We start from the raw sequence: 22,219 nt of genomic DNA, 5'->3' as shown, positions 1-22,219 counted from the left end.
CAAACATTTTGCAAACTTATAAACAGGCACACGGAGACTGAAAAGAAGCTTCAGTAGAAGGATTTCTCCTGGCTTTGTCTCAGAACAGACTCAGTGGATCATTTCCATTGTACATCAGTTTTTGCATTTCTAACGCATCCACTTCACTTTGTGTATTTTTATAAATGTTACTAATGGATAGCCTGCACCTGACCCTGTACTCCAACCCTCTCCCTGAGCTGAGTCCCAAAGAAATGTGCCTGCTGAGATCTGAGTGCAGGGCAGGGGAAATCCAAAGAGCTACCCCTGCAAGATTGGAAGGCTGTATTCTGCATTTCCAATCCCAGAGTTTAGACACCACTCCCTCAGTTTAAAGAATGTCATCTGGCTTGCCCGAGGCTGCTCTCAGGGCTCCACAAGCTTGACATGTAGTACAAACAAGGCTTCTAGCTTTGTAACCAGAAGGTGGTTTAGGCCCTTTAAAGCCGATCTGTGTCATTTTCACTGTGTTCTGCTCTCGGGCAGCCTGGAGAATTAACGCCATGGTTTACTAGGAATTTGGTTTGGTGATTGCCCAGAGCTGGTAAACAGGCCTGGTACCAACATAATTTCAATAACACTCTCCTATGTTAACTTACCAACACTTGGCCAGTACTGAGGAAGGAACAACTCATGAAGTTAGCAGTATGCATTCATGCACACACTTGTACACCAAGAATCCAGATGTGTTTGCCTGAGTACCTGGCCAGTTAGGTACCTCACTGTCTGTGGGCATGTACCAATATCTGATCTGTGTGCATGCATCTGGAACTGGCACACAAATATTTACGTGTGCTTAACTTTGTAACTCTGGCCTGGGATGGTCACTAGCTGCCCTCCAGGCTCTAGGAATGGGTTATAAGCAATTTATAAGAACATGAGTAAAAATACTTCCCAGATTAAACTAAAATCAGCTTTTCTAAAAGCGAACATTCTCTGGTATGTAAGAACAGTTAACACACAGTCCATCCAATATGAATATATTACAAAGGGCTACATTAACAAAAGGGGGATGGGTTACTCAACTGAACTGTAAATACATTTCAGAAACTGAGTTCTATTAATTTAGTTTCTGTATGTAAATAAATACAATCAGAATATCAGGGTTGCTAGGGACCTTAGGAGGTCATCTAGTCCAATCCCCTGCTCAAAGCAGGACCAATCCCCAACTAAATCATCCCAGCCAGGCCTTTGTCAAGCCTGACCTTAAAAACCTCTAAGGAAGGAGATTCCACCACCTCCCTAGGTAACCCATTCCACTGCTTCACCACCCTCCTAGTGAACACGTTTTTCCTAATATCCAACCTAAACCTCCCCCACTGCAACTTGAGATCATTACTCCTTGTTCTGTCATCTGCTACCACTGAGAACAGTCTAGATCCATCCTCTTTGGAACCCCCTTCCAAGTAGTTGAAAGCAGCTGTCAAATCCCCCCTCATTCTTCTCTGCTGTAGACTAAATAATCCCAGTTCCCTCAGCCTCTCCTCATAAATCATGTGCTTCAGCCCCTTAATAATTTTTGTTGCTCTCTGCTGGACTCTTTCCAATTTGTCCACATCCTTCTTGTAGTGTGGGGCCCAAAATGGGACACAGTATTCCAGATGAGGCCTCACCAATGCCAAATAGAGGGGAATGATCACATTCCTAGATTTGCTGGCAATGCTCTTACTTATACAGCCCAAAATGCCATTGGCCTTCTTGGCAACAAGGGCACACTGTTGACTCATATCCAGCTTCTCGTCCACAGACCCCTAGGTCCTTTTCTGCAGAACTGCTGCCTAGCCATTCGGTCCCTAGTGTGAAGCAGTGCATTGGATTCTTCCGTCCTAAGTGCAGGACTCTGCACTTGTCCTTGTTAAACCTCATCAGATTTCTTTTGGCCCAATCCTCCAATTTGTCTAGGTCCCTCTGTATCCTATCCCTACCCTCCAGCGTATCTACCACTCCTCCCAGTTTAGTGTCATCTGCAAACTTGCTGAGGGTGCAATCCACACCATCCTCCAGATCATTTATGAAGATATTGAACAAAACCGGCCCCATGACCGACCCTTGGGGCACTCCGCTTGATACTGGCTGCCAACTAGACATGGAGCCATTGATCACTACCCATTGAGCCCGACGATCTAGCCAACTTTCTACCCACCTTATAGTCCATTCATCCAGTGCATACGTCTTTAACTTGCTGGCAAGAATACTGTGGGAGACCATATCATAAGCTTTGCTAAAGTCAAGGAATAACACGTCCACTGCTTTCCCCTCATCCACCAAGCCAGTTATCTCATCATAGAAGGCAATTAGATTAGTCAGGCATGACTTGCCCTTGGTGAATCCATGCTGACTGTTCCTGATCACTTTCCTCTCCTCTAAGTGCTTCAAAATTGATTCCTTGAGGACCTGTTCCATAAATTTTCCAGGAACTGAGGTGAGGCTGACTGGCCTGTAGTTCCCTGGATCCTCCTCCTTCCCTTTCTTAAAGATGGGCATTACATTAGCCTTTTTACAGTCATCCAGGACCTCCCCCGATTGCCATGAGTTTTCAAAGATCATGGCCAATGGCTATTATAATACTAGGAAACTTTCTAGTCACCTGGAGGAGTTCTGAGGAAGAGTTCCAGGTCAACTGTCTCCAAATGGTCTACACACATGGCAAACAACCACAACTTGAGGGGGAACAGGGAGCGCTTTGGGTTAGTGTGTAAGTGTTCTCCAGATAGAAAGCTGGATACAAACCCTGTCTCAGGTCACATGTATGGGGATTACAGTCCTCCGTAGGTGTTTATGCACATCATAAAACTCCCACATAATTTAGCAAGATCAGGCCTCTCTCTTCCGAGCAGGCCTCTAATTGGAGGAGCACAGGGTGTCAGAGCCTAAGGCTGGAAATGGGGAGGGGGGGAGGGAGGCAGCAGGCCAGGATGACAGGGCATCAGCAAGGCTTCCTTGTGAGGGGAAATGCTGCCCTGACCTGCTGGCATCAACCCTGGCTATGGACCAAGTGCTATTGGCTTGATGCTTTTATGAGCATTAAATCAGAGCCATTCAAAACTGGAAGCGTTTCCTCCCCCCTGAAATAAATCGCCTCTTCATATGCAATTATTTCGAATGCTCCAGGAGTTCCTTGAGGGCAGCTGCCGTAACCCTGATTTTGGGCCTCACACAAATGATACACTCTGAAAGGACCCCCCCCCATCACCCAGGGGTCTCCTTTTCCCCAAGGCTGGCTGTGGCTCCCCCCACGGCCTGTCTACCTGAGATATTAGCTCTCTCTCTAGAGGGCTGCCTATGTTCAAGGTGGCGTTAGGGCTTCTCCTGCCCTGGGGACTCAGCAATAATTTAACAATACCTTCCTATAGCTGACAGAGAGGAGCAGGACAGTCCTGACCCCTGGGCCAGCTGTGTTGTTACATACAATTTCTGGTACTGCTGGGGCCAGTCCCACCTGCTCTCCTTCTTTGTCAGTGCCTGATGATGGACATTTTCTTTGTCTGACAAAGATAGTATTTTGCCTGTAATACAAACCCTGCCTCCCTTCTTCATGCCAAACTCCCTAGAGCTGCAAATGGTCCAAAAGGCCATTTGATAAATTCAACTGCTGCTCAGCTGAGTGCTGTGTTTATCAGTAAACTCTGCGGTAGCTGCAAGCCCAGCCTCAGAACTGAACTTTTTAATCTTCAAATAGAACTTGGAGAACCTGTAATTAGATCTGAGTTCAGGAAGGGACTAGTTCTGCTGTCCTGCAAAGTGAGAGGTTGAAGATCTCTGTTCTTGTGCCTTGGATGCCTGCACAGCTGGACAAAAAAGCAGTGAAAGCAGGGTTCACTAGCAGTATCCTCTGGGGACAGAAGCCATTGAATGGCTGTTAATTTCAGTGACTGAGAGTTCTGCAAAGCACTCTGAAAAATCAAGGTGATCCCAGGAAAGTAATGCAGGATCCTCGTCAACCACTGACAGAAATAAACCCAGTTTCATTGACACCACAATTAGGCACAATGGAAGGACTCTGGAAGGACATGGAAGGACTCTGAAGCTGGGATCCCAAACAGGTGTGGAACATGGACCACCCGGGACCCAACCTGTAACTTGTGAAAAGAGGTGACCCCCAGCTACCCCAGAGTGACCCTGATCTGTTTGCAGACAGAAGTTATTCAACTAAAGACGTCTCAACAGCCATCTGTGCAAGGAGGCCTTTGTGAAGTTGGTTTCCTTAGTGTTTGCCCAGGAGACAGCTCTGCTTCACTGGAGTGCTGCCTGGGGAAGCAGCAGGCATGTGTAACAACGCACCAACTCACATAGCTTTCTCTGCTGCTCAGCATGCAGCTGTCAGCAGTACGTTCATGCCTGGGCTGACCCTGACTCTGCCATTAGGACGTGCATCAGGTCCCAGTCCCGGGCTCTCACCTCCAGCTATTGTCTCATGCTGGGGCACCTCTGTGGGGAGGACACCCAGTGCCCCACCTCCTCTGACTCATTCTTTACTCCACTTCATCTCCTGCCAGCACTAGCATGACTTCCAAGAGAGTGCTTCAAGGGGCTTCCCTGTACCAGTTTTACACCATGTAAGTGCTCTGACCTCATTGACATTACTCCTGATTCATAGCAGGGCAAGCACCATCAGTCTCAGGCCCAAAGACTGTATTGCTCCTTCCAGGTAATAAGTTCTCTTTAGCCCAGCCCTTAACTCATGCCCAGGCTAGAAATCCTGGCGTCCCCAGAGCTTCCTATTGGTAAGTCACAGCTGTCTAGGATCCTCCTGGAGTTTACCCCTCCCTGAGCAGGCTCAGTTGACACCCTTAGTCACCCCTCTCTGTGCTGGCATCATTTCCCACCTCTATGACTGCAATTCCCTTCCTGTGCTCTTCCAAAATCTCTGCTCCAGGAGGTGGCTGCAGCCAGACTAGTCTCCTGCTCTCAGAAATGAGAGCTTAGCCCTTCAGCCCATTTGGCACCACACAGACCATCCACCCTTCCCAGCCAGTTCTGCAGCCAATTCCACGTGGCTCTTGGGTGTTCAATGCTCCCAGGGACTTTCTCCCCCATTCGCTCTTCAGTACCCTCCCGGTCTGGTACTGACCTGCCCTCTGGCCCATCATTCAGCTCCCCACACAGCAGCTGCAAGTGACTCTTTCATTTGTATAACTTCATCTACCTGGAATTCTTTCACTGTTGAAACATTGGGCCCAATTCCCAACACCCACTGTGACAGGGTCAGGCCAGATGGCTACAGGAGAGTGATAGAAGGCAGATATATTAGCCCCAGGTTGAGTAGGTCCCTTTTTCCTGGGTAAGGTAACAGGGAAGGTTTTTTTTTGAAACAGAAAAGAATTTTATTGTGTAACACTTGCAAAGAGTTACTAAAGAAAACAAAACAAACTATGCAACAAAATAACGCAAACAGAAGGTATAACACAGCAGCTTTCAGGAGGGAGAAGTGTTCAGGCTAGCCTGGGCCCAGAGCGGGGGGGCTTCCTCGACACTTGTGGTCTTCCACCCTCCTGAGTTACCTGGTGGCCTAGAGCGGGGGGGCTTCCTCGACACTCGTGGTCTTCCACCCCCTCGAGTTACTTAGGGCCGCGCCCAGTGTCACTGATTATCCCTCTCCTGAGAGTGCCTGGCAAGATGGGCATGGCTGCGGGGTGGGCGGTTTGGGGGTGGGAGGGTAGACACCCATGTATAGGACCATATAGGACCCCTCCTAGATGACAGTAATGATGGTATCCACAGCGGCAACGGCTGGGGCTGGCGTCTCTCGCTCTTCCCCTTAATCAAAGGGTCAGACGGAGGGAACTGGACGGGGTCACCGAGGAGAGAACCCCGGACAGCGCCCACCGCTCCTCGAAGGCGTCAAGGGAGTCGGTGGACGCTGCCCAGAGGAACTCTGCCCGGATACGTGAATGTACTGAGGATCGAAAAAAGGTCCTACAATCGCAGGACGCTTCATGGGCCAACCTCCCCTCTCTGGTTTTATAAATGGCTGTTTTAGCCAAGGCTAGGAGAAGGTTAACCAGGAGATGTCGCGATTTTGTGGGGCCACAGATGGGGAGTGTATAGATAAAAAGGTGAGGGGAGAAATGAAGCCAAAAGCGCAATAGAATATTTGTGAGGAGCCGGAAAAGGGGCTGCAATCTGGCACACTCTAGATATACGTGCACCAGGGTTTCTCTCACATTACAAGAAGGGCAAGTATCTGGGATGGGGGTAAACCGTGCCAGAAACACATCTGTGCTCACAGCTCTGTGAAGGAGCCGCCAACTGATGTCCCCGACGGGCCTTGGGACCAAGGTGGAATACAGGCTGGCCCACTGAGGTTGCTCACCCTCCAAAGGTGGCAGGAGGTCCCGCCACTTTGTATCGGGGTGGGACACCAGGGTGTGGGCGTGAAGGGTGTGAAGCGTGAGTGTGTATAGATATTTCATGGTGCGATTTGAAAACTGACTGGCTGCAGTTCATGCAGACGGCTTGCAGTGAAAAGGTGAGGGGTTTGTTGTGATCGGCAGGGTAGGGGCCCAATGGAAAGGTCCGGCGGGCCTGGGGTAGAGGATGGGTGGGGTGCGCCCTCGCGCAAGGCTCGGTTGACATAAGCCCGAGCAGCGGGGGTCAAGGCGGCCTTCACCTCCTGAAGTACACGCTGGGGGGTATGAGGACTGGAGAGCCCCATGCGCCGATCAAGCGTCAGGGGATCCAGCCAGTCTCTCCGGTCGTAGTCCAGGAGGTCTCCGACCCTCGTGACTTCCGCCAGGACCAACCTCTGGTGCACCGAGCGGGACTCCGCCACCTGCACACGGAGTTGGGGATTGTGTAGCAGGGGCTCCATGAGGAGATCTGCTCCCACGGTGGCCGCCACGGACCTGGTCATTAGAAACAGTTTCCAGGTCCGGAGGAGGTCTTGGTAGAAGACCGGCAGCCCGGAGAGGTCTCGCGGAAAACCTCTCGGACAAAGATAAAAGAGCTGCCGGTCGTATCGGAGCCCTTGGAAGCGGCGCAGGAAGGTGTGTGCCAATATGCTCCACGTCGAACTACCTGCACTATAAAGAAGCCTTTGCAGGGTCTGGAGGCAGAAAACGCGGACCTGAGTGTACAGACACTTCAGGCCCTGCCCTCCTTCCTTCAGGGGTCAATGAAGAACTCCAACAGGGGCCCAGTGCATTCCTGACCAAAATAACTCTAGAATCAATCTCCGGAGGTGGGTCAGGAAACCTGGGGCCGGGGCCAGGGTGTTGAGCCGGTACCAGAGCGTGGACAGGACTAGTTGGTTAAGCACCAGTGCTCTCCCTTGGAGGGAGAGACATCGGAGGAGCCTCGTCCATTTCCGGATCCGCTCTATCACCCCGCCCTCTAAATTTTGCCAGTTCTCCTGCGGGGAAGGGTGCGTGGCGGAAAGGTAAACGCTGAGATAGAGCAGTGGACCCGCACTCCACCGGATGGTCTGAAGAGCGGGTGGGAGGGAGCTTACCTGCTGCCAGTCCCCCACCGCCAAGCCAGAGCTCTTGACCCAGTTGACTCGGGCGGAGGAGGCTGCCGAATAGATGGCCTGGCATGCCTCCACTCGCGCCAAGTCGCCCGGGTCCTGGACCACGAGGAGTACGTCATCGGCGTACGCCGACAGGACCAGCCGCAGCTCTGGCTCCTGCAGCACCAACCCTGTCAACCTCCTGCGGAGGAGACAGAGGAAAGGCTCGATCGCCAGAGCATACAGCTGGCCCGAGAGGGGGCACCCCTGCCACACCCCTCGCCCGAAGCTGACTGGTTCAGTCAGGGTCCAGTTGAGCCTAACCAAACACTCCGCGGAGGCATACAGGACCTGGAGAAAACTCACAAACTGAGGTCCGAATCCAAACGCCTGCAGAGTGCTCAGGAGGTACCCATGGTCTACTCTATCGAACGCCTTCTCCTGATCAAGAGACAGGAGAGCGAACGACAGACCATCTCTCCGCCCGAGTTCCAAAAGGTCTCGGACTAGAAATAGGTTGTCAAAAATGCTGCGACCCGGGACAGTATAGGTCTGGTCTGGGTGGATCACGTCCACCATCACGGACCCTAGCCGCAGCGCGATTGCTTTCGCTACGATTTTGTAATCCGTGCTAAGGAGTGAGACGGGACGCCAGTTTCGTAGATCACGGAGGTCCCCCTTCTTCGGCAACAAGGCGAGCACCGCTCACCTGCACGACAGAGGGAGGACCCCGCTCTGCAAGGACTCAGCCCAGACAGTGACTAGGTCTGGGCCGAGGATGTCCCAGAACGCGCGGTAAAACTCCCCGGTCAGCCCGTCCATGCCCGGAGATTTATTGGTGGGCATGCGACGGAGGGTTTCCGAGAACTCGGCCACGGTGAGAGGCAGCTCTAGCCGGTCTCGGTCGCCCACGCTGACTGTGGGGAGTTCCTCCCAGAGCACCCCGCAAGCGCCAAGATCGGTCGGATCCGGGGAGAAAAGGCTTGTGTAGAAGTCACGGGCCCTCCCACACATCTCCTCCGGATCCATGAGGGGGGTGCCATCTTCCACTAGAAGGCAGGTGACGTGTTTCTTGGCCCCCCTCGTTTTCTCCAGGGCATAGAAGAAGCAGGAGCCGCGGTCCATGTCCCGAAGGAGGTGGATGCGGGACCGAACGAAGGCTCCTCGGGGCCGGTGGTCCTCGAGGGCCCGGAGCGCCTCCCGCTTCTCCCGGCACGCTCTGCAGAGGGACGGGTCCTCGGGGTTGGCAGCCAGGCGCCTCTCCATCTCTAAGACCTCCCGTTCCAACTGCTCTATCGCTGCATTTCTCCGTCGGCTGGTGCCCTGAGTGTAGTCACGGCAGAAGAGCTTGGCGCGCACCTTCCCTAGATCCCACCATCGCTGCACCGAGGGAAAGGCACGCCACTGCTCTCGCCAGGCCAGCCAAAACTCCCGGAAGGACGTCACGAAGCTCTCGTCCCCCAACAGGCTGTTGTTAAAGTGCCAATAGGCCGGCCCCGGTCTCTCTGCACGGAGGGAGACCGTTATGGTGGCTAAATGATGGTCGGAGAATGGGGCTGGCCGAATGGTGGAGGAGTGGGCTTGTGAAAGATGGAAACGGGATAAGTAAATACGGTCTAACCGAGAGTGGTGTGACCGATGGGCCTCCACCCGGACAAAAGTGAACGTGGAAGTGTCATCTGGGTGATGGTCACGCCAGACGTCCACTAGGGAGTGATGTTTGACTATTCCTCGGAGAATGTTCGCGGCGGCTGGGCTCGGCTCGGCCCCTGAGCGGTCCTGTTCCTCGAGGGTGGTGTTAAAGTCCCCTCCCAGGACCAGGCACTCGTGCAAATCTAGGGTGCCGAGAAAGTCGGACACCCGCTGATAGAATTGTGGCCGCTTTGGGCTCATTTGCGGGGCATAGATGTTGACAAGGTTGACAATGAGCCCCTCCATACGGACTCAAAGGTGCAGCAGGTGGCCCACCACAGCCTCAGTAACCCCTAGCACCTCGGGCTGTAGGTTGGGGGAGAACAGGGTCGCCACTCCAGCTTGCCAAGTCGTGGAGTGGCTCAAGTATACCCCGTCCCCCCACTCCAGCCGCCACCTGTCCTCGGCGGTCGGGTCCGTATGGGTCTCCTGCAGGAAAACTACAGAATACCCCCCTTCCCGAAGGTAAGAGAGCACCTGGGACCTGCAGAGAGCCATCCTACAGCTCCTGGTATTCAGGGTTGCAATAGTAAGAGGCGTCATGCGGAGGGCTGGGGGGTGGGGGTTTCTTGTTGGTGGAGGTGTTCAGGGCCCCCGGCGGGTTGCACAGCAACCAGTGACCCATCCTGTGGATGAGTAGATCGTTTCGGAAGCAGCGGGCTCGCTCATAGGCCGCAGCACCGCGCCTTCCTTGCCCCCTGCCCTCCTGTATAGGGGCCCTTGTGGCCTGGAGGATTTGGTCAAAGTCCCCCCATAGCTGAAGAGCCAGCTGTACCCTATTGCGGGCGCCACGGGTGTGTTCTAGGAACTTCCGTAGTGCATGCCGCAGCTCATGGGGGGGTTGGGGTTACGATTTCCGGGGTATTCCCTGGTGGGGCTCTTAATACAGCCTCGTGGTCTGCTAAGGCAGGTAGACAAGGTGCGGACCACCGACGGGGCGTCTGACAGGCTGGGGTTATTAAATTCATTTCACGCCTTGGGGTGGAGGGGGATGGCAGGGAAAAAATTGCAACTCCTAATGGGTCGCGACTAGAAAGTGCAAAGACTGCTCCCTGGGGGGAATCTGCGAAAGGCGGGAAGGAAATAACCCCAGGGGCGGCATTAGCATTGCAGGAGGAGGGGAATTGGACGGGGTGGGGGCAGGGGCAGGGGTAAGGCTCTGGGGTTCAGGAGGCAAGCAGCTAAAGGAAAGTGCCTCCTGAGCAGAGTCAAGGGTTAAGGGGTAAGGGAGGGGGCTCCCAATAATGCTAGGCGCTGGCTCCGTGGTGGTCTTGGCGGCCATGGTATCAGGTGGTGGACCACCTTCTGCAGGGTGCTCGTCCGGGAAGGCAATTAGGGGGAGGGAGCATGGGGAAAGGGGGGCTGGGGTAAGGTTGCCCAGCTCGAGGCCAGCCGGCAGTAGATCATCCTTTCCCTGGGTGACCAGGGTCAAATCTAGGGCCTCAATCTCCGCATACATGGCGGAGAGGCCAGCTCCTGCTACCCCGGGGGCCTCTCCTCTAGGGCCCGCCTTGACGGTCGCCTCGGGGTCCGCGGGGTGTTCGAGTGGTATCCGGGCAGAAGGGGCGTCCTCAGGAGTCTCAGAGGGGAGGGTCTCCCGTGGAGGGGGGATTCTGCCCTCCAATGCCGGTCCGTCTTCCCCTCCCGACACCAGCAGATGGATCTCAGGGGGATGAGGTAGATGAGGCTTTCTTCCGGCAGCTCAAGGAAGCTACTGGATTGCATGCCCTGATTCTCATGGGTGACTTTAATTTTCCTGATATCTGCTGGGAGAGCAATACAGCGGTGCATAGACAATCCAGGAAGTTTTTGGAAAGCGTAGGGGACAATTTCCTGGCGCAAGTGCTAGAGGGGCCAACTAGGGGGGGCGCTTTTCTTGACCTGCTGCTCACAAACCGGGTAGAATTAGTGGGGGAAGCAAAAGTGGATGGGAATCTGGGAGGCAGTGACCATGAGTTGGTTGAGTTCAGGATCCTGACACAGGGAAGAAAGGTAAGCAGCACGATACGGACCCTGGACTTCAGGAAAGCAGACTTCGACTCCCTCAGGGAAAGGATGGCCAGGATCCCCTGGGGGACTAACTTGAAGGGGAAAGGAGTCCAGGAGAGCTGGCTGTATTTCAAGGAATCCCTGTTGAGGTTACAGGGACAAACCATCCCGATGAGTCGAAAGAATAGTAAATATGGCAGGCGACCAGCTTGGCTTAATGGTGAAATCTTAGCGGATCTTAAACATAAAAAAGAAGCTTACAAGAAGTGGAAGGTTGGACATATGACCAGGGAAGAGTATAAAAATATTGCTCGGGCATGTAGGAATGTTATCAGGAGGGCCAAATCGCACCTGGAGCTGCAGCTAGCCAGAGATGTCAAGAGTAACAAGAAGGGTTTCTTCAGGTATGTTGGCAACAAGAAGAAAGCCAAGGAATGTGTGGGCCCCTTACTGAATGAGGGAGGCAACCTAGTGACAGAGGATGTGGAAAAAGCTAATGTACTCAATGCTTTTTTTGCCTCTGTTTTCACTAACAAGGTCAGCTCCCAGACTGCTACGCTGGGCATCACAAAATGGGGAAGAGATGGACAGCCCTCTGTGGAGATAGAGGTGGTTAGGGACTATTTAGAAAAGCTGGACGTGCACAAGTCCATGGGGCCGGACGAGTTGAATCCGAGAGTGCTGAAGGAACTGGCGGCTGTGATTGCAGAGCCATTGGCCATTATCTTTGAAAACTCGTGGCGAACCGGGGAAGTCCCGGATGACTGGAAAAAGGCTAATGTAGTGCCAATCTTTAAAAAAGGGAAGAAGGAGGATCCTGGGAACTACAGGCCAGTCAGCCTCACTTCAGTCCCTGGAAAAATCATGGAGCAGGTCCTCAAAGAATCAGTCCTGAAGCACTTGCATGAGAGGAAAGTGATCAGGAACAGCCAACATGGATTCACCAAGGGAAGGTCATGCCTGACTAATCTAATCGCCTTCTATGATGAGATTACTGGTTCTGTGGATGAAGGGAAAGCAGTGGATGTATTGTTTCTTGACTTTAGCAAAGCTTTTGACACGGTCTCCCACAGTATTCTTGTCAGCAAGTTAAGGAAGTATGGGCTGGATGAATGCACTACAAGGTGGGTAGAAAGCTGGCTAGATTGTCGGGCTCAACGGGTAGTTATCAATGGCTCCATGTCTAGTTGGCAGCCGGTATCAAGTGGAGTGCCCCAAGGGTCGGTCCTGGGGCCGGTTTTGTTCAATATCTTCATAAATGATCTGGAGGATGGTGTGGATTGCACTCTCAGCAAATTTGCGGATGATACTAAACTGGGAGGAGTGGTAGATACGCTGGAGGGGAGGGATAGGATACAGAAGGACCTAGACAAATTGGAGGATTGGGCCAAAAGAAATCTGATGAGGTTCAATAAGGATAAGTGCAGGGTCCTGCACTTAGGACGGAAGAACCCAATGCACAGCTACAGACTAGGGACCGAATGGCTAGGCAGCAGTTCTGCGGAAAAGGACCTAGGGGTGACAGTGGACGAGAAGCTGGATATGAGTCAGCAGTGTGCCCTTGTTGCCAAGAAGGCCAATGGCATTTTGGGATGTATAAGTAGGGGCATAGCGAGCAGATCGAGGGATGTGATCGTTCCCCTCTATTCGACATTGGTGAGGCCTCATCTGGAGTACTGTGTCCAGTTTTGGGCCCCACACTTCAAGAAGGATGTGGATAAATTGGAGAGAGTCCAGCGAAGGGCAACAAAAATGATTAGGGGTCTGGAACACATGAGTTATGAGGAGAGGCTGAGGGAGCTGGGATTGTTTAGCCTGCAGAAGAGAAGAATGAGGGGGGATTTGATAGCTGCTTTCAACTACCTGAAAGGGGGTTCCAAAGAGGATGGCTCTAGACTGTTCTCAATGGTATCAGATGACAGAACGAGGAGTAATGGTCTCAAGCTGCAGTGGGGGAGGTTTAGATTGGATATTAGGAAAAACTTTTTCACTAAGAGGGTGGTGAAACACTGGAATGCGTTACCTAGGGAGGTGGTAGAATCTCCTTCCTTAGAGGTTTTTAAGGTCAGGCTTGACAAAGCCCTGGCTGGGATGATTTAACTGGGAATTGGTCCTGCTTCAAGCAGGGGGTTGGACTAGATGACCTTCTGGGGTCCCTTCCAACCCTTATATTCTATGATTCTATGATTCTATGATCTCACTTGTGGCCGTAGCGGGAGGCTCAATATCAGTGCCTCCTTTCCTGGTCTTCCGGGGGGCTTCCGCGTTGGATGGATGCAGCGGAGCTCGAGCCTTCCGCTTGCCTCGCTTCCCCTGGACTAGGGTCCAGCCCTCCATAGCGTCATCTGGGGGTTGGTTATCAGGGGTTGCGTCGGGGGGCGGAGGCGATGGTTCAGGGATTCTGGGGGGTAGCAGTGAGGCAGCATGAGGGGCAGGGGGTTCTCCTTGGGGCGGGCCCTCTCCTGTACCCGGTAATATCCTTGCCACACCCTCCTCCATAGGCTCTGCCAGATTGGTAATAGCAAGGGTGGAACTCCCTTGCTTGCCCAGGCATTGTAGGGAAGGTATCTCTTGGGCCCAGATGGGAGCAGCGATGGGTCGAGTAGGAGCAGGTTTGGTTTCAGGTGCCGGGCAGCCAGGGGCGTCGGCAACGACGGGGCCGATGTCCTGCCGGGTCTCGGGGGTCTCGGGTGCCCCTCCCACCCCGGGCCAAAGGGCAGTCTCTGCGGACATGCCCCGCTGAGCGGCAGAGGTAGCACCGGGCCTCTCTGGTGGAGTAAAAGACCCGATAGCGGGCTCCCTGGTAGGGGACTAGGAAAGACCCCTCGAGCGCCTCTCCGTCACGTGCCCCCGCCGGCGGTAGAAGCTGCACTTGCTGGCGGAACGAAAGGACGTGACGGAGGGTGGGGTCCTTGCAGCCCAACGGGAGAGGGCTGATGACAGAGACAAGTTTCCCCAGCGTGGAGAGAGCGGGAAACAGGGCAACATTGGGTAAAAAGGGAGGAACGGAGGTGAGGACGAGGCGAACGCCCAGGTCTTCTAGCGGCTCCAGGGGGACAAACACCCTCCCCCACCGCCAGGCCCCTCTCCACCGCCTCCTGGGTGGCAGCCTCCGAAGCTAAGAAAAAAACTTCCCATACATCTTGGAGGCTGCCACAATAGCCATGGGTCCTACCACCTTCGCCAACGCCTGCACGTATGTCTCCACGTGGGGCGAGGCGGGCACCAGGAGGCAACGGACACCGTGCCTCCTGGTCAAGGTGGGGAAAGGGCCCCGGGCCGCTGGTGAGGGTAGCGGAGGCAGAGGGTGGGCGAGATGACAAGGTGGCAGGCAGGGAGGAGCCCGTCACTGCCTGGGCATACGTCCTGGGGGCCGAGGGAGGGACATTCGCAGAGCTGTTGGAGGGAAACGCAGGGAGGGGCGCCACGGTCGATGATGAGGCCACAGCTGTGGGGGCAGCCCCTGCCATGGAGGGCCTAGTGGTTTTAGCGGGGCCCTTTCCTTTCTTCCCGCCCTGGCCTTTCCGGCCAGCTGGGGGGGGATTCCTAGAATCTGGGGGGGGCGGTGGGCGCAGCAGCAGCAGTAATCACCCCGGTGCCTCCTGCTGCCGGTGCCCCAGTGGGGGGGGTTGGCAAGTATTTTAACAATAGTGGTGGGGGAGGCCTTGGGGGTCGGGCGGGGCGGAGGTGGGGGAGGGACAGCTGATATTGTTAGAGGGGCCTCGCCCCTCTCATTCCCTGCCATTGTGAGCAGGGAGAGACGGGGAGACACCGGAAGGAGGAGGGGGGAGGGGGAAGCAGATTAACCGCTCCTTCCTGCTGGGCTGCAGGCGGGGTGGGGGGGAAATGCCAAATGGGTTGGGCTGGGAGGGGGGAAATAACAGAAATTGGGGTCCGGTGATAGGGGCAAGCTGTGGGATAAGCAGTCCGAGGGGGGTGTGTGTAGACCCACGCACGTTTGTCCAAAGAGTCTCGTTTGGTCGGCTGTTAAGTCCGGTCCGAAAGGCAAAGTTCAAAGCAAACAGCTGGATCCGAAGGCAGATGGCAGGTTGCCAGCAGGGACGGATGGCGGGTGGGCCGTGACAGTTGTAGTAATGGTGGGGGGGGTTAGGGGCACCGATGGATCGGGGGGCAGCTCCATGCCACACCCCCTGTGCCACCACAGACGCAATTAAAACACAGTCAAACTCCCCCCCACAAGAGTATAATTCAAAAAATTACTCAGTCTTACGGCCCCCTTTACGATGATTTGTAGTTTCCCTGGGTGATTTCTTCTCCAGCTTGTTGGCTGTGTACCAAGGCTTCCGGCGGGCCGAGATAAGAAAGGCATTCCAAACAGACAGCAAAACGGCTGGGTCTGGGGGTTTCCACTCCCCCCTCTGGATAACAAAATCGGCAATCTTCCCCCCCCTGCCCCGGGGGGTTCAGCTAAGGCAAATAGCTGTGACGGAAAGCAGGCATTGGGGGGGGGGGGCAGGTGCTGGCGGCAAGCTGGAGGCCGACCAGCACATAAACGGCAAGAAAAAAAAGCAACAAAAAATCAAACCAAAACAAAAAGCGTCTGGCCCAGTCAGAGGGGGGAACGAAGGCAGGTTCAAAAAGTAAGAAAAATCCAGGCCAGGGGGCTTTAGGAAAGAATAGAAAGCAGATAGCTGAGGAGCAAGCAAAGGACGTTCCGTTTCCCAACAGGGAAGGGTTTTTTTTGAAACAGAAAAGAAGTTTATTGGTAACACTTACAAAATTACCAAAGGAAACAAAACAACTATGCAACAAAACAACGCAAACAGAACGTATAACACAGCAGCTTTCAGGAGGGAGAAGTGTTCAGGCTAGCCTGGGCCCAGAGCGGGGAGGCTTCCTCGATACTCGTGGTCTTCCACCCTCCTGAGTTACCTGGTGGCCCAGAGCGGGGGGGCTTTTGTTGAAGTGGCCTCGCCCCTCTCATTCCCCGCCATTGTGAGCAGGGAGAGACAGGGAGACACCAGAAGGAAAAGGGGGGAGGGGGAAAGGAAAGTAACCACTCCTCCCCGCTAGACTGCAGGCGGGGGGGGGAATGCCGAGGGGGTTGGACGGGGGGGGGGAACAAATCGGGGTCCAGTAATAGGGGCAAGCTGTGGGATAAGCAATCCGGGGGGGGGTGCAGACCCACACACGTTTGTCCAAAGAATCTCGTTTGGTCGGCTGTTATGTCCGGTCCGAAAGGCAAAGTTCAAAGCGGACAGCTGGAGCCGAAGGGAGATGGCAGGTTGCCAGCAGGGACAGACGGCGGGGGGGCCGTGACAGTTGTAGTAAGGGTGGGGGAGTTAGGGGCACCGATGGATCGGGGCAGACTCCGCGCCACACCCCCTGTGCCGCCACAAACGCAAGTAACCACAGTCAAACTCCCCCCCATGAGAGTATAATTCAGAAAATTACTCAGTCTTACAGCCCCCTTCACGATGATTTATAGCTCTCCTGGATTATTTCTCCTGTCTTCTGAAATCTTCTTCTCCCGCTGTGTTGGCTGTGTTCCAAGGCCTTCGGCATGCTGAGAATGTTGTAAAGTCCGAGCTGCCAGCAAAACGGCTGGGTCTGGGGGTTTCCACTCCCCCCTCCGGACAGCAAAATCGGCAATCTTCCCCCCCCTCCTCCGGGGGCTCAGCTGAGGCAAATAGCTGCGCCCGAAAGCAGGTGTGTGGGGGGGTGGGTGCTTGCGGCAAGCTGAGGGCCGACAGCACGTAGACGAAAAAAAATAACAAAGAATCAAAACAAAGCAAAAAAAGCGTCTGGCCCGGTCGGGGGGGGGGGGGGACTAAGGCAGGTTCAAAAAGAAAGAAAAATCCAGGCCAGGGGGCTTTAGGAAAGAATAGAAAGCAGATAGCTGAGGAGAAAGCAAAGGACGTTCCGTTTCCCAACAGGGAAGGTTCCAGAACAATCAGGAACATTCTGGAAACAATTAAGACAGACAGGCTGATTAGAACACCTGCAGCCAATCAAGAAGCTGCTAGAATCAATTAAGGCTGGCTAATCAGGGCTCCTGAGTTTAAAAAGGACCTCACTTCAGTTTGTGGCGTGCATGTGAGGAGCTGGGAGCAGGAGGCACTAGGAGCTGAGAGTGAGAACGCATACTGTTGGAGGACTGAGGAGTACCAAGCATTATCAGACACCAGGAGGAAGGTCCTAAGATGAGGATAAAGAAGGTGTTGGGAGGAGGCCATGGGGAAGTAGCCCAGGGAGTTGTAGCTGTCACACAGCTGTTCCAGGAGGCACTCTAGACAGCTGCATTCCACAGGGCCCTGGGCTGGAACCCGGAGTAGAGTGTGGGCCCAGGTTCCCCACAAACCTCCAAACTCCTGGTCAGACACAGGAGGAGTTGACCTGGACTGTGGGTTCACAAAAAAGGCCAAACTTAGGGCTGCCGTGAATCTCCGAGGTGAGCAAATCTGCCAATAAGCGCAAGACCCACCAAGGTAGAGGAGGAACTTTGTCACAACTGGTGTGAGCAGTGGGATTTGGTGTGCGCAGCACAGTGGATGAAGGAGGGTGATTTTAAAAAAAAACCCCAACCCCCCCCAAAAAACAAAAAACAAAAAAAGGAGGAGAGGGGCCCCCCCTACCACAATGGAGGATGTAGTGCGGGCTCTGATACAAGCCACAGCTGCCCAGCAGGAGGCTACCCGTTTCCAGGCAGCCGCCCAACAGGAGGCAGTGCGGCTACAGCAAGAGACTAATCGCCTGCTGATGGACCAGGTTGCTCAAGACCGTGCTATGTTGCGGGAACTGGTAAACGAGGTAAAGGCCCTTACAGAGCTGAACCGCAGCCATGATGGGACACGGGTCATGAAGGCCAGCAATTGGCTGCAGAAAATGACACTGGAGGATGATGTAGAGGCATACCTCCTGGCCTTTGAGAGGACAGCCCTACAGGAGGCTTGGCCCCGAGAACAGTGGTCTGGCATCCTCGCTCCATTCCTGTGTGGGGAGGCCCAGAAGGCCTACTATGATTTGCCTGAAGAGGCTGCGGCAGACTACCCCCAACTGAAAGCAGAGATCCTGGCCAGATCTGGGGTAACGACCGCAGTGCGGTCCCAGCAATATCGTGAGCGGAGGTACCAGGAAAACAAAACCCCACGGTCCCAATTATATGACCTCATCCATCTCGCATGAAAGTGGTTACGAACTGAGTCCTGGAGTCCAGAGAAGATACTAGAGGTTCTTGTCATCGACCGGTACACGAGAGGGTTACTGCCAGACCTTCACGCCTGGGTAAGCCAGAATGAACCCTCCACCTATGAAGAGGTTGTTGCACTGGTAGAGAGGTGAAGGACGGCGAGGGAGCTGACCCGAGTAGTTAAGGAAGAAGCACCCCTGGTTAAACTAGCAGCACCAAGCCCTGGAGCTCGGGTGACTTGGCCACCAGGAGAGCCCAGGTGGAAAAAGAGAGGGGCTGAAGGCCCACCAGAAGCCACAAAGAATCGGAGCACTGAGGGGGAAGAGGATCGTGATGTTAGACTGCCCAAACCAAGAGACCGGGGAATGCCTCGGACTCCATACAGATGTTACGCCTGCGGGGAGTGGGGACACGTAGCTGCACAGTGTCCCAATGCTTAGGAGCCTATGCAGTGTAACCTGGGGAACTGGGCAGACCTATGCTCCCTAATCCACCTTGTGGGGGTCTCACTAACCCCACATATGTACACCAGACCAGTGAAACTAAATGGGGTAGAGACCACGGCACTGGTTGATTCGGGGAGTGCTATCACACTAGTCTCGGGGAAGCTCGTGAAGTGTAGTCAGCTTCTGTGGGCTAAGCGTACGGGGATAACATGCGTCCATGGGACAGTTGGTTATTACCCCACCATCCCAGTAAAAATCAAGATTCAGGGGAACACTACTGAGGTAGCAGCAGGTGTAGTCCCTAAACTCCCATACCCGGTGCTGATAGGGAGGGACTTCCCAGGGTTTGGAGACTTACTCCCGGTAGGGGAATTGGAAAAGGGGGAAGCCCTGAAGTTAGTGAGGCATCCACAGTAGACTGTCAACCCCCAATCTTCTCTGAAATATCCCCAGATTTGTTCTCCACTCCCAGACAGGATAGAAAGCCGAAAAGGGAAAGGAGGTCAGCAAAGGCCTTGGGAACCCGAATACTGGCCCAAAGCCAGAGGATTGCTCTCGTAGGTAGGCGGACCTGAGCAGCTGAAAAGGAGGCCACCCAGGAGGGAGAAGCACCCGAGTCTGACCCACACCCTAACGCCTCTGAACCAGTAGAGGCAACAGAGTCTGGCCCCCTAGATCTCGGGCAGATTAGCCCCGGGAAAGGAAATTTTGGACGGGACCAGGCTAAAGACCCAAGGTACGACAACATTAGGAAGGAGATGAATGAAATAGATGGGATACCCATGGAAGGGAAAACCCAGGGACCAGGACCCTACTTCATAATGAAGAAGAATCTCTTATACCAGGTTACACCAGTACAGGGGCAGAAGGTACAACAGATCCTAGTACCTCAAAAACACCAGAATGCTGTATTAAGTCTTGCCCATAGTCACCTTTTTGGGGGGCATTTGGGGGTAGAGAAGACCCTGGCATGGGTCCTGCGACGATTCTTCTGGCCCGGAGTACATGAAGAAGTGCGGAGGTACTGTGCGTCCTGCCCGGAGTGTCAGCTGCACAGTCCCTGTCCCCGTCCCCACTTGAGGGCACCTTTAGTACCCTTCCCATCATAGAGGTCCCCTTCGAGTGAATAGCCATGGACCTAGTGGGACCCCTGGAGAAGACAGCCCGGGGCCACCAATATATACTTGTCGTTCTGGATTATGCTACTCGCTACCCAGAAGTCGTCACCCTGTGGAACACGGCCTCTAAAATGATAGCTAAAGAGTTGGTGGATCTTTGCCTGAGTGGGGCTCAGGAGATATTAACAGACCAAGGTACTCCATTTATGTCGAAGCTAATGAAGGACCTCTGTATGCTGCTCCATATACATACCCTGAGAACTTCAGTCTATCATACGCAGACCGATGGGCAGGTAGAAAGGTTTAACCGAACCCTCAAGGCAATGATAAGGAAAATGGTAAGTCGGGACGGGAAGGATTGGGACACCCTACTACCCTACGTTATGTTTGCAATCCAGGAGGTACCTCAGGCCTCAACTGGGTTTTCCCCCTTTGAATTATTATATGGACGCCACCCCCGTGGCATACTAGATATCGCAAAAGAAATCTGGGAAGAGGAACCCAATGAGGGGAGAAATATAATTGACCATGTGTTGCAGATGCGAGAACAGATAGCCCGGGTCACCCCTATCGTATGAGAACATTTGGAAAAGGTGCAGGAGGCCCAGCGAACCCATTACAATAGCCAGGCAAAAGTCCAACAGTTCCAACCAGGGGATCGGGTGATGGTGGTGGTACCCATAGCAGAAAGCAAGCTTTTGGCCCAATGGCAGGGGCCCTATGAGGTGGTTGAACTTGTGGGGGAAGTAACCTACAAGGTGCGGCAGCCAGGATGCCGAAAACAAGAACAGATCTATCACATTAACCTCTTGAAAGCTTGGCACCAGTGAGAGGCATGTGTAGTGGCCCAAGAGGCCCCGATCCAGGGAAATAACCTACATGAGCAGATCAGGATATCCCCTGATCTGACACCGAACCAGGGTGTCTTAGGGCTGCTGTGAATCTCCGAGGTGAGCAAATCCGCCAAGCGCAAGACCCACCAAGGTAGAGTAGGAACTTTGTCACACTGCATAAAGCAGGAGTAACTCAGCTGAGGTCAGTGGCGTTACACTGGGGGAACCATCTGAGTGAGAGGGGAAGCAGCCTCTAATGTCACCGTAAGACATTCCCCTTCTCTGCAGCCTGTTGTTGACTCTCCCGGATGTTTGGGCCTGGTATCCGAAGGACACTACCTACTAGAATGGATTATGCAGTGATTCCCAAAGTGCTGACAGAGAAATTGGGATTGGAATCAAAGTGTTAGACATGACACATTTCTGACGGGCTGTGGGACATTGCTTCCCCAGTGCAGTCATTTATACATGCTTTCTCCAGCTCTCTACTGGGTCAGACCTGAAAGCCAAGCCCCTGTTTTTCTGAGGCTACCATGTTCTTTCTGTTTCACAGCCTCTGCCCCCTGCAGACTGCTAGCTAATGCCTCCATCCCAGACCTCTCCCTAGGGTAGGAGGGGGTGCTGCCTGCTCTGAGTACAAGGCAATGTTATACCCTGGCAGGAACAGGCCAGCCCAGTGGGAGGTAAGAGTAAGTAGGAGGGAGAAGGGGTGCTTACCTCCTGCTCTCTCACTTGCTGAGCCTCAGTGACTGCCTTGCTTGCTTTGCTCTCTGCTTCTGGCTTCGCAGCCATACTTTTCCCCTTTGGCGATGCACTTTCAGGAACTTTTGGAGCCTCACCAGGAAGTTTCAGCAGTGGCTTTTCTTCTGAGGGGGCAGTGGGCTTGCTCTCTTTCATCATTGCCTGCAGCTTGCTCTGCTCTGAAGTCCTGAGATGCTTTCCTTGGAGGAGGTTCCTGTCCTGAGGAGTGGACATTTCTGACTTCTGAGCTGTTACAGATTGAGGACCTCCTCTGTGTTGACCAGCTCCCCCTGGTTGGTGTCGGGAGGATCCTGTTGGCTGCTGCTTTGAAGCAGGTAGTGGTATTGGAGCAGGGTCTCCTAGGCTTCCTTCTAGCAGCCTCTGAGTTTGGCAGTTCAAACACAACCATTCATTTTTCTGCAAAACAGTGAAAGAAAATATCATCCATAATTTAGTGAGCTTTGCACTGCTGGTCTCAGTGGAGTGTGTAGTTCTGCCAGGGTTCAGAGGGGCAGAGAATTCCTACTGACCTCCAGGGAGACTCACTGCCCCTTGGCTGGAGTAGTTTCCCTGCAGTTATTATTGCTAGGGCCGACTCCTCGACCAAGGGTTTGTGACACTGCATCTCTCCTGCTCTCAGGTCTGAGGGCTTCTGACTTCCAAGAAGGAGCCGCCACTCAGAGCGCCCTAGGGAGCAGGCTTTGTAAAGACAAAGGTTAAAGTAGATGCAGCTATTTCTGAAGACGTTTGAGATATGTGAGGCCTGCACACAGTGGAGGGCCACA

At 53.8% G+C, this 22,219-nt stretch overlaps 1 protein-coding gene across 1 annotated transcript in view; it reads right to left on the bottom strand.

Annotated features, from left to right (window-relative positions):
* The window catches only part of LOC125639443 (protein bassoon), a 112,096-nt gene extending 90,218 nt beyond the window's left edge, over positions 1–21,878 (bottom strand). The window contains exon 1 of the mRNA XM_048856491.2: positions 21,411–21,878. Coding sequence (XP_048712448.2) covers positions 21,411–21,878 — 468 coding nt within the window. The remainder of the gene's footprint in view (positions 1–21,410) is intronic.
* Positions 21,879–22,219: the final 341 nt, after the last annotated feature.

This window comes from Caretta caretta, chromosome 7 (genome assembly GCF_965140235.1).
Source record: "Caretta caretta isolate rCarCar2 chromosome 7, rCarCar1.hap1, whole genome shotgun sequence".
NCBI lineage: Eukaryota > Metazoa > Chordata > Testudines > Cheloniidae > Caretta > Caretta caretta.
The sequence above is the reverse complement of the archived record's forward strand: the minus strand, read 5'-3'. Positions and strand labels throughout refer to the sequence as shown.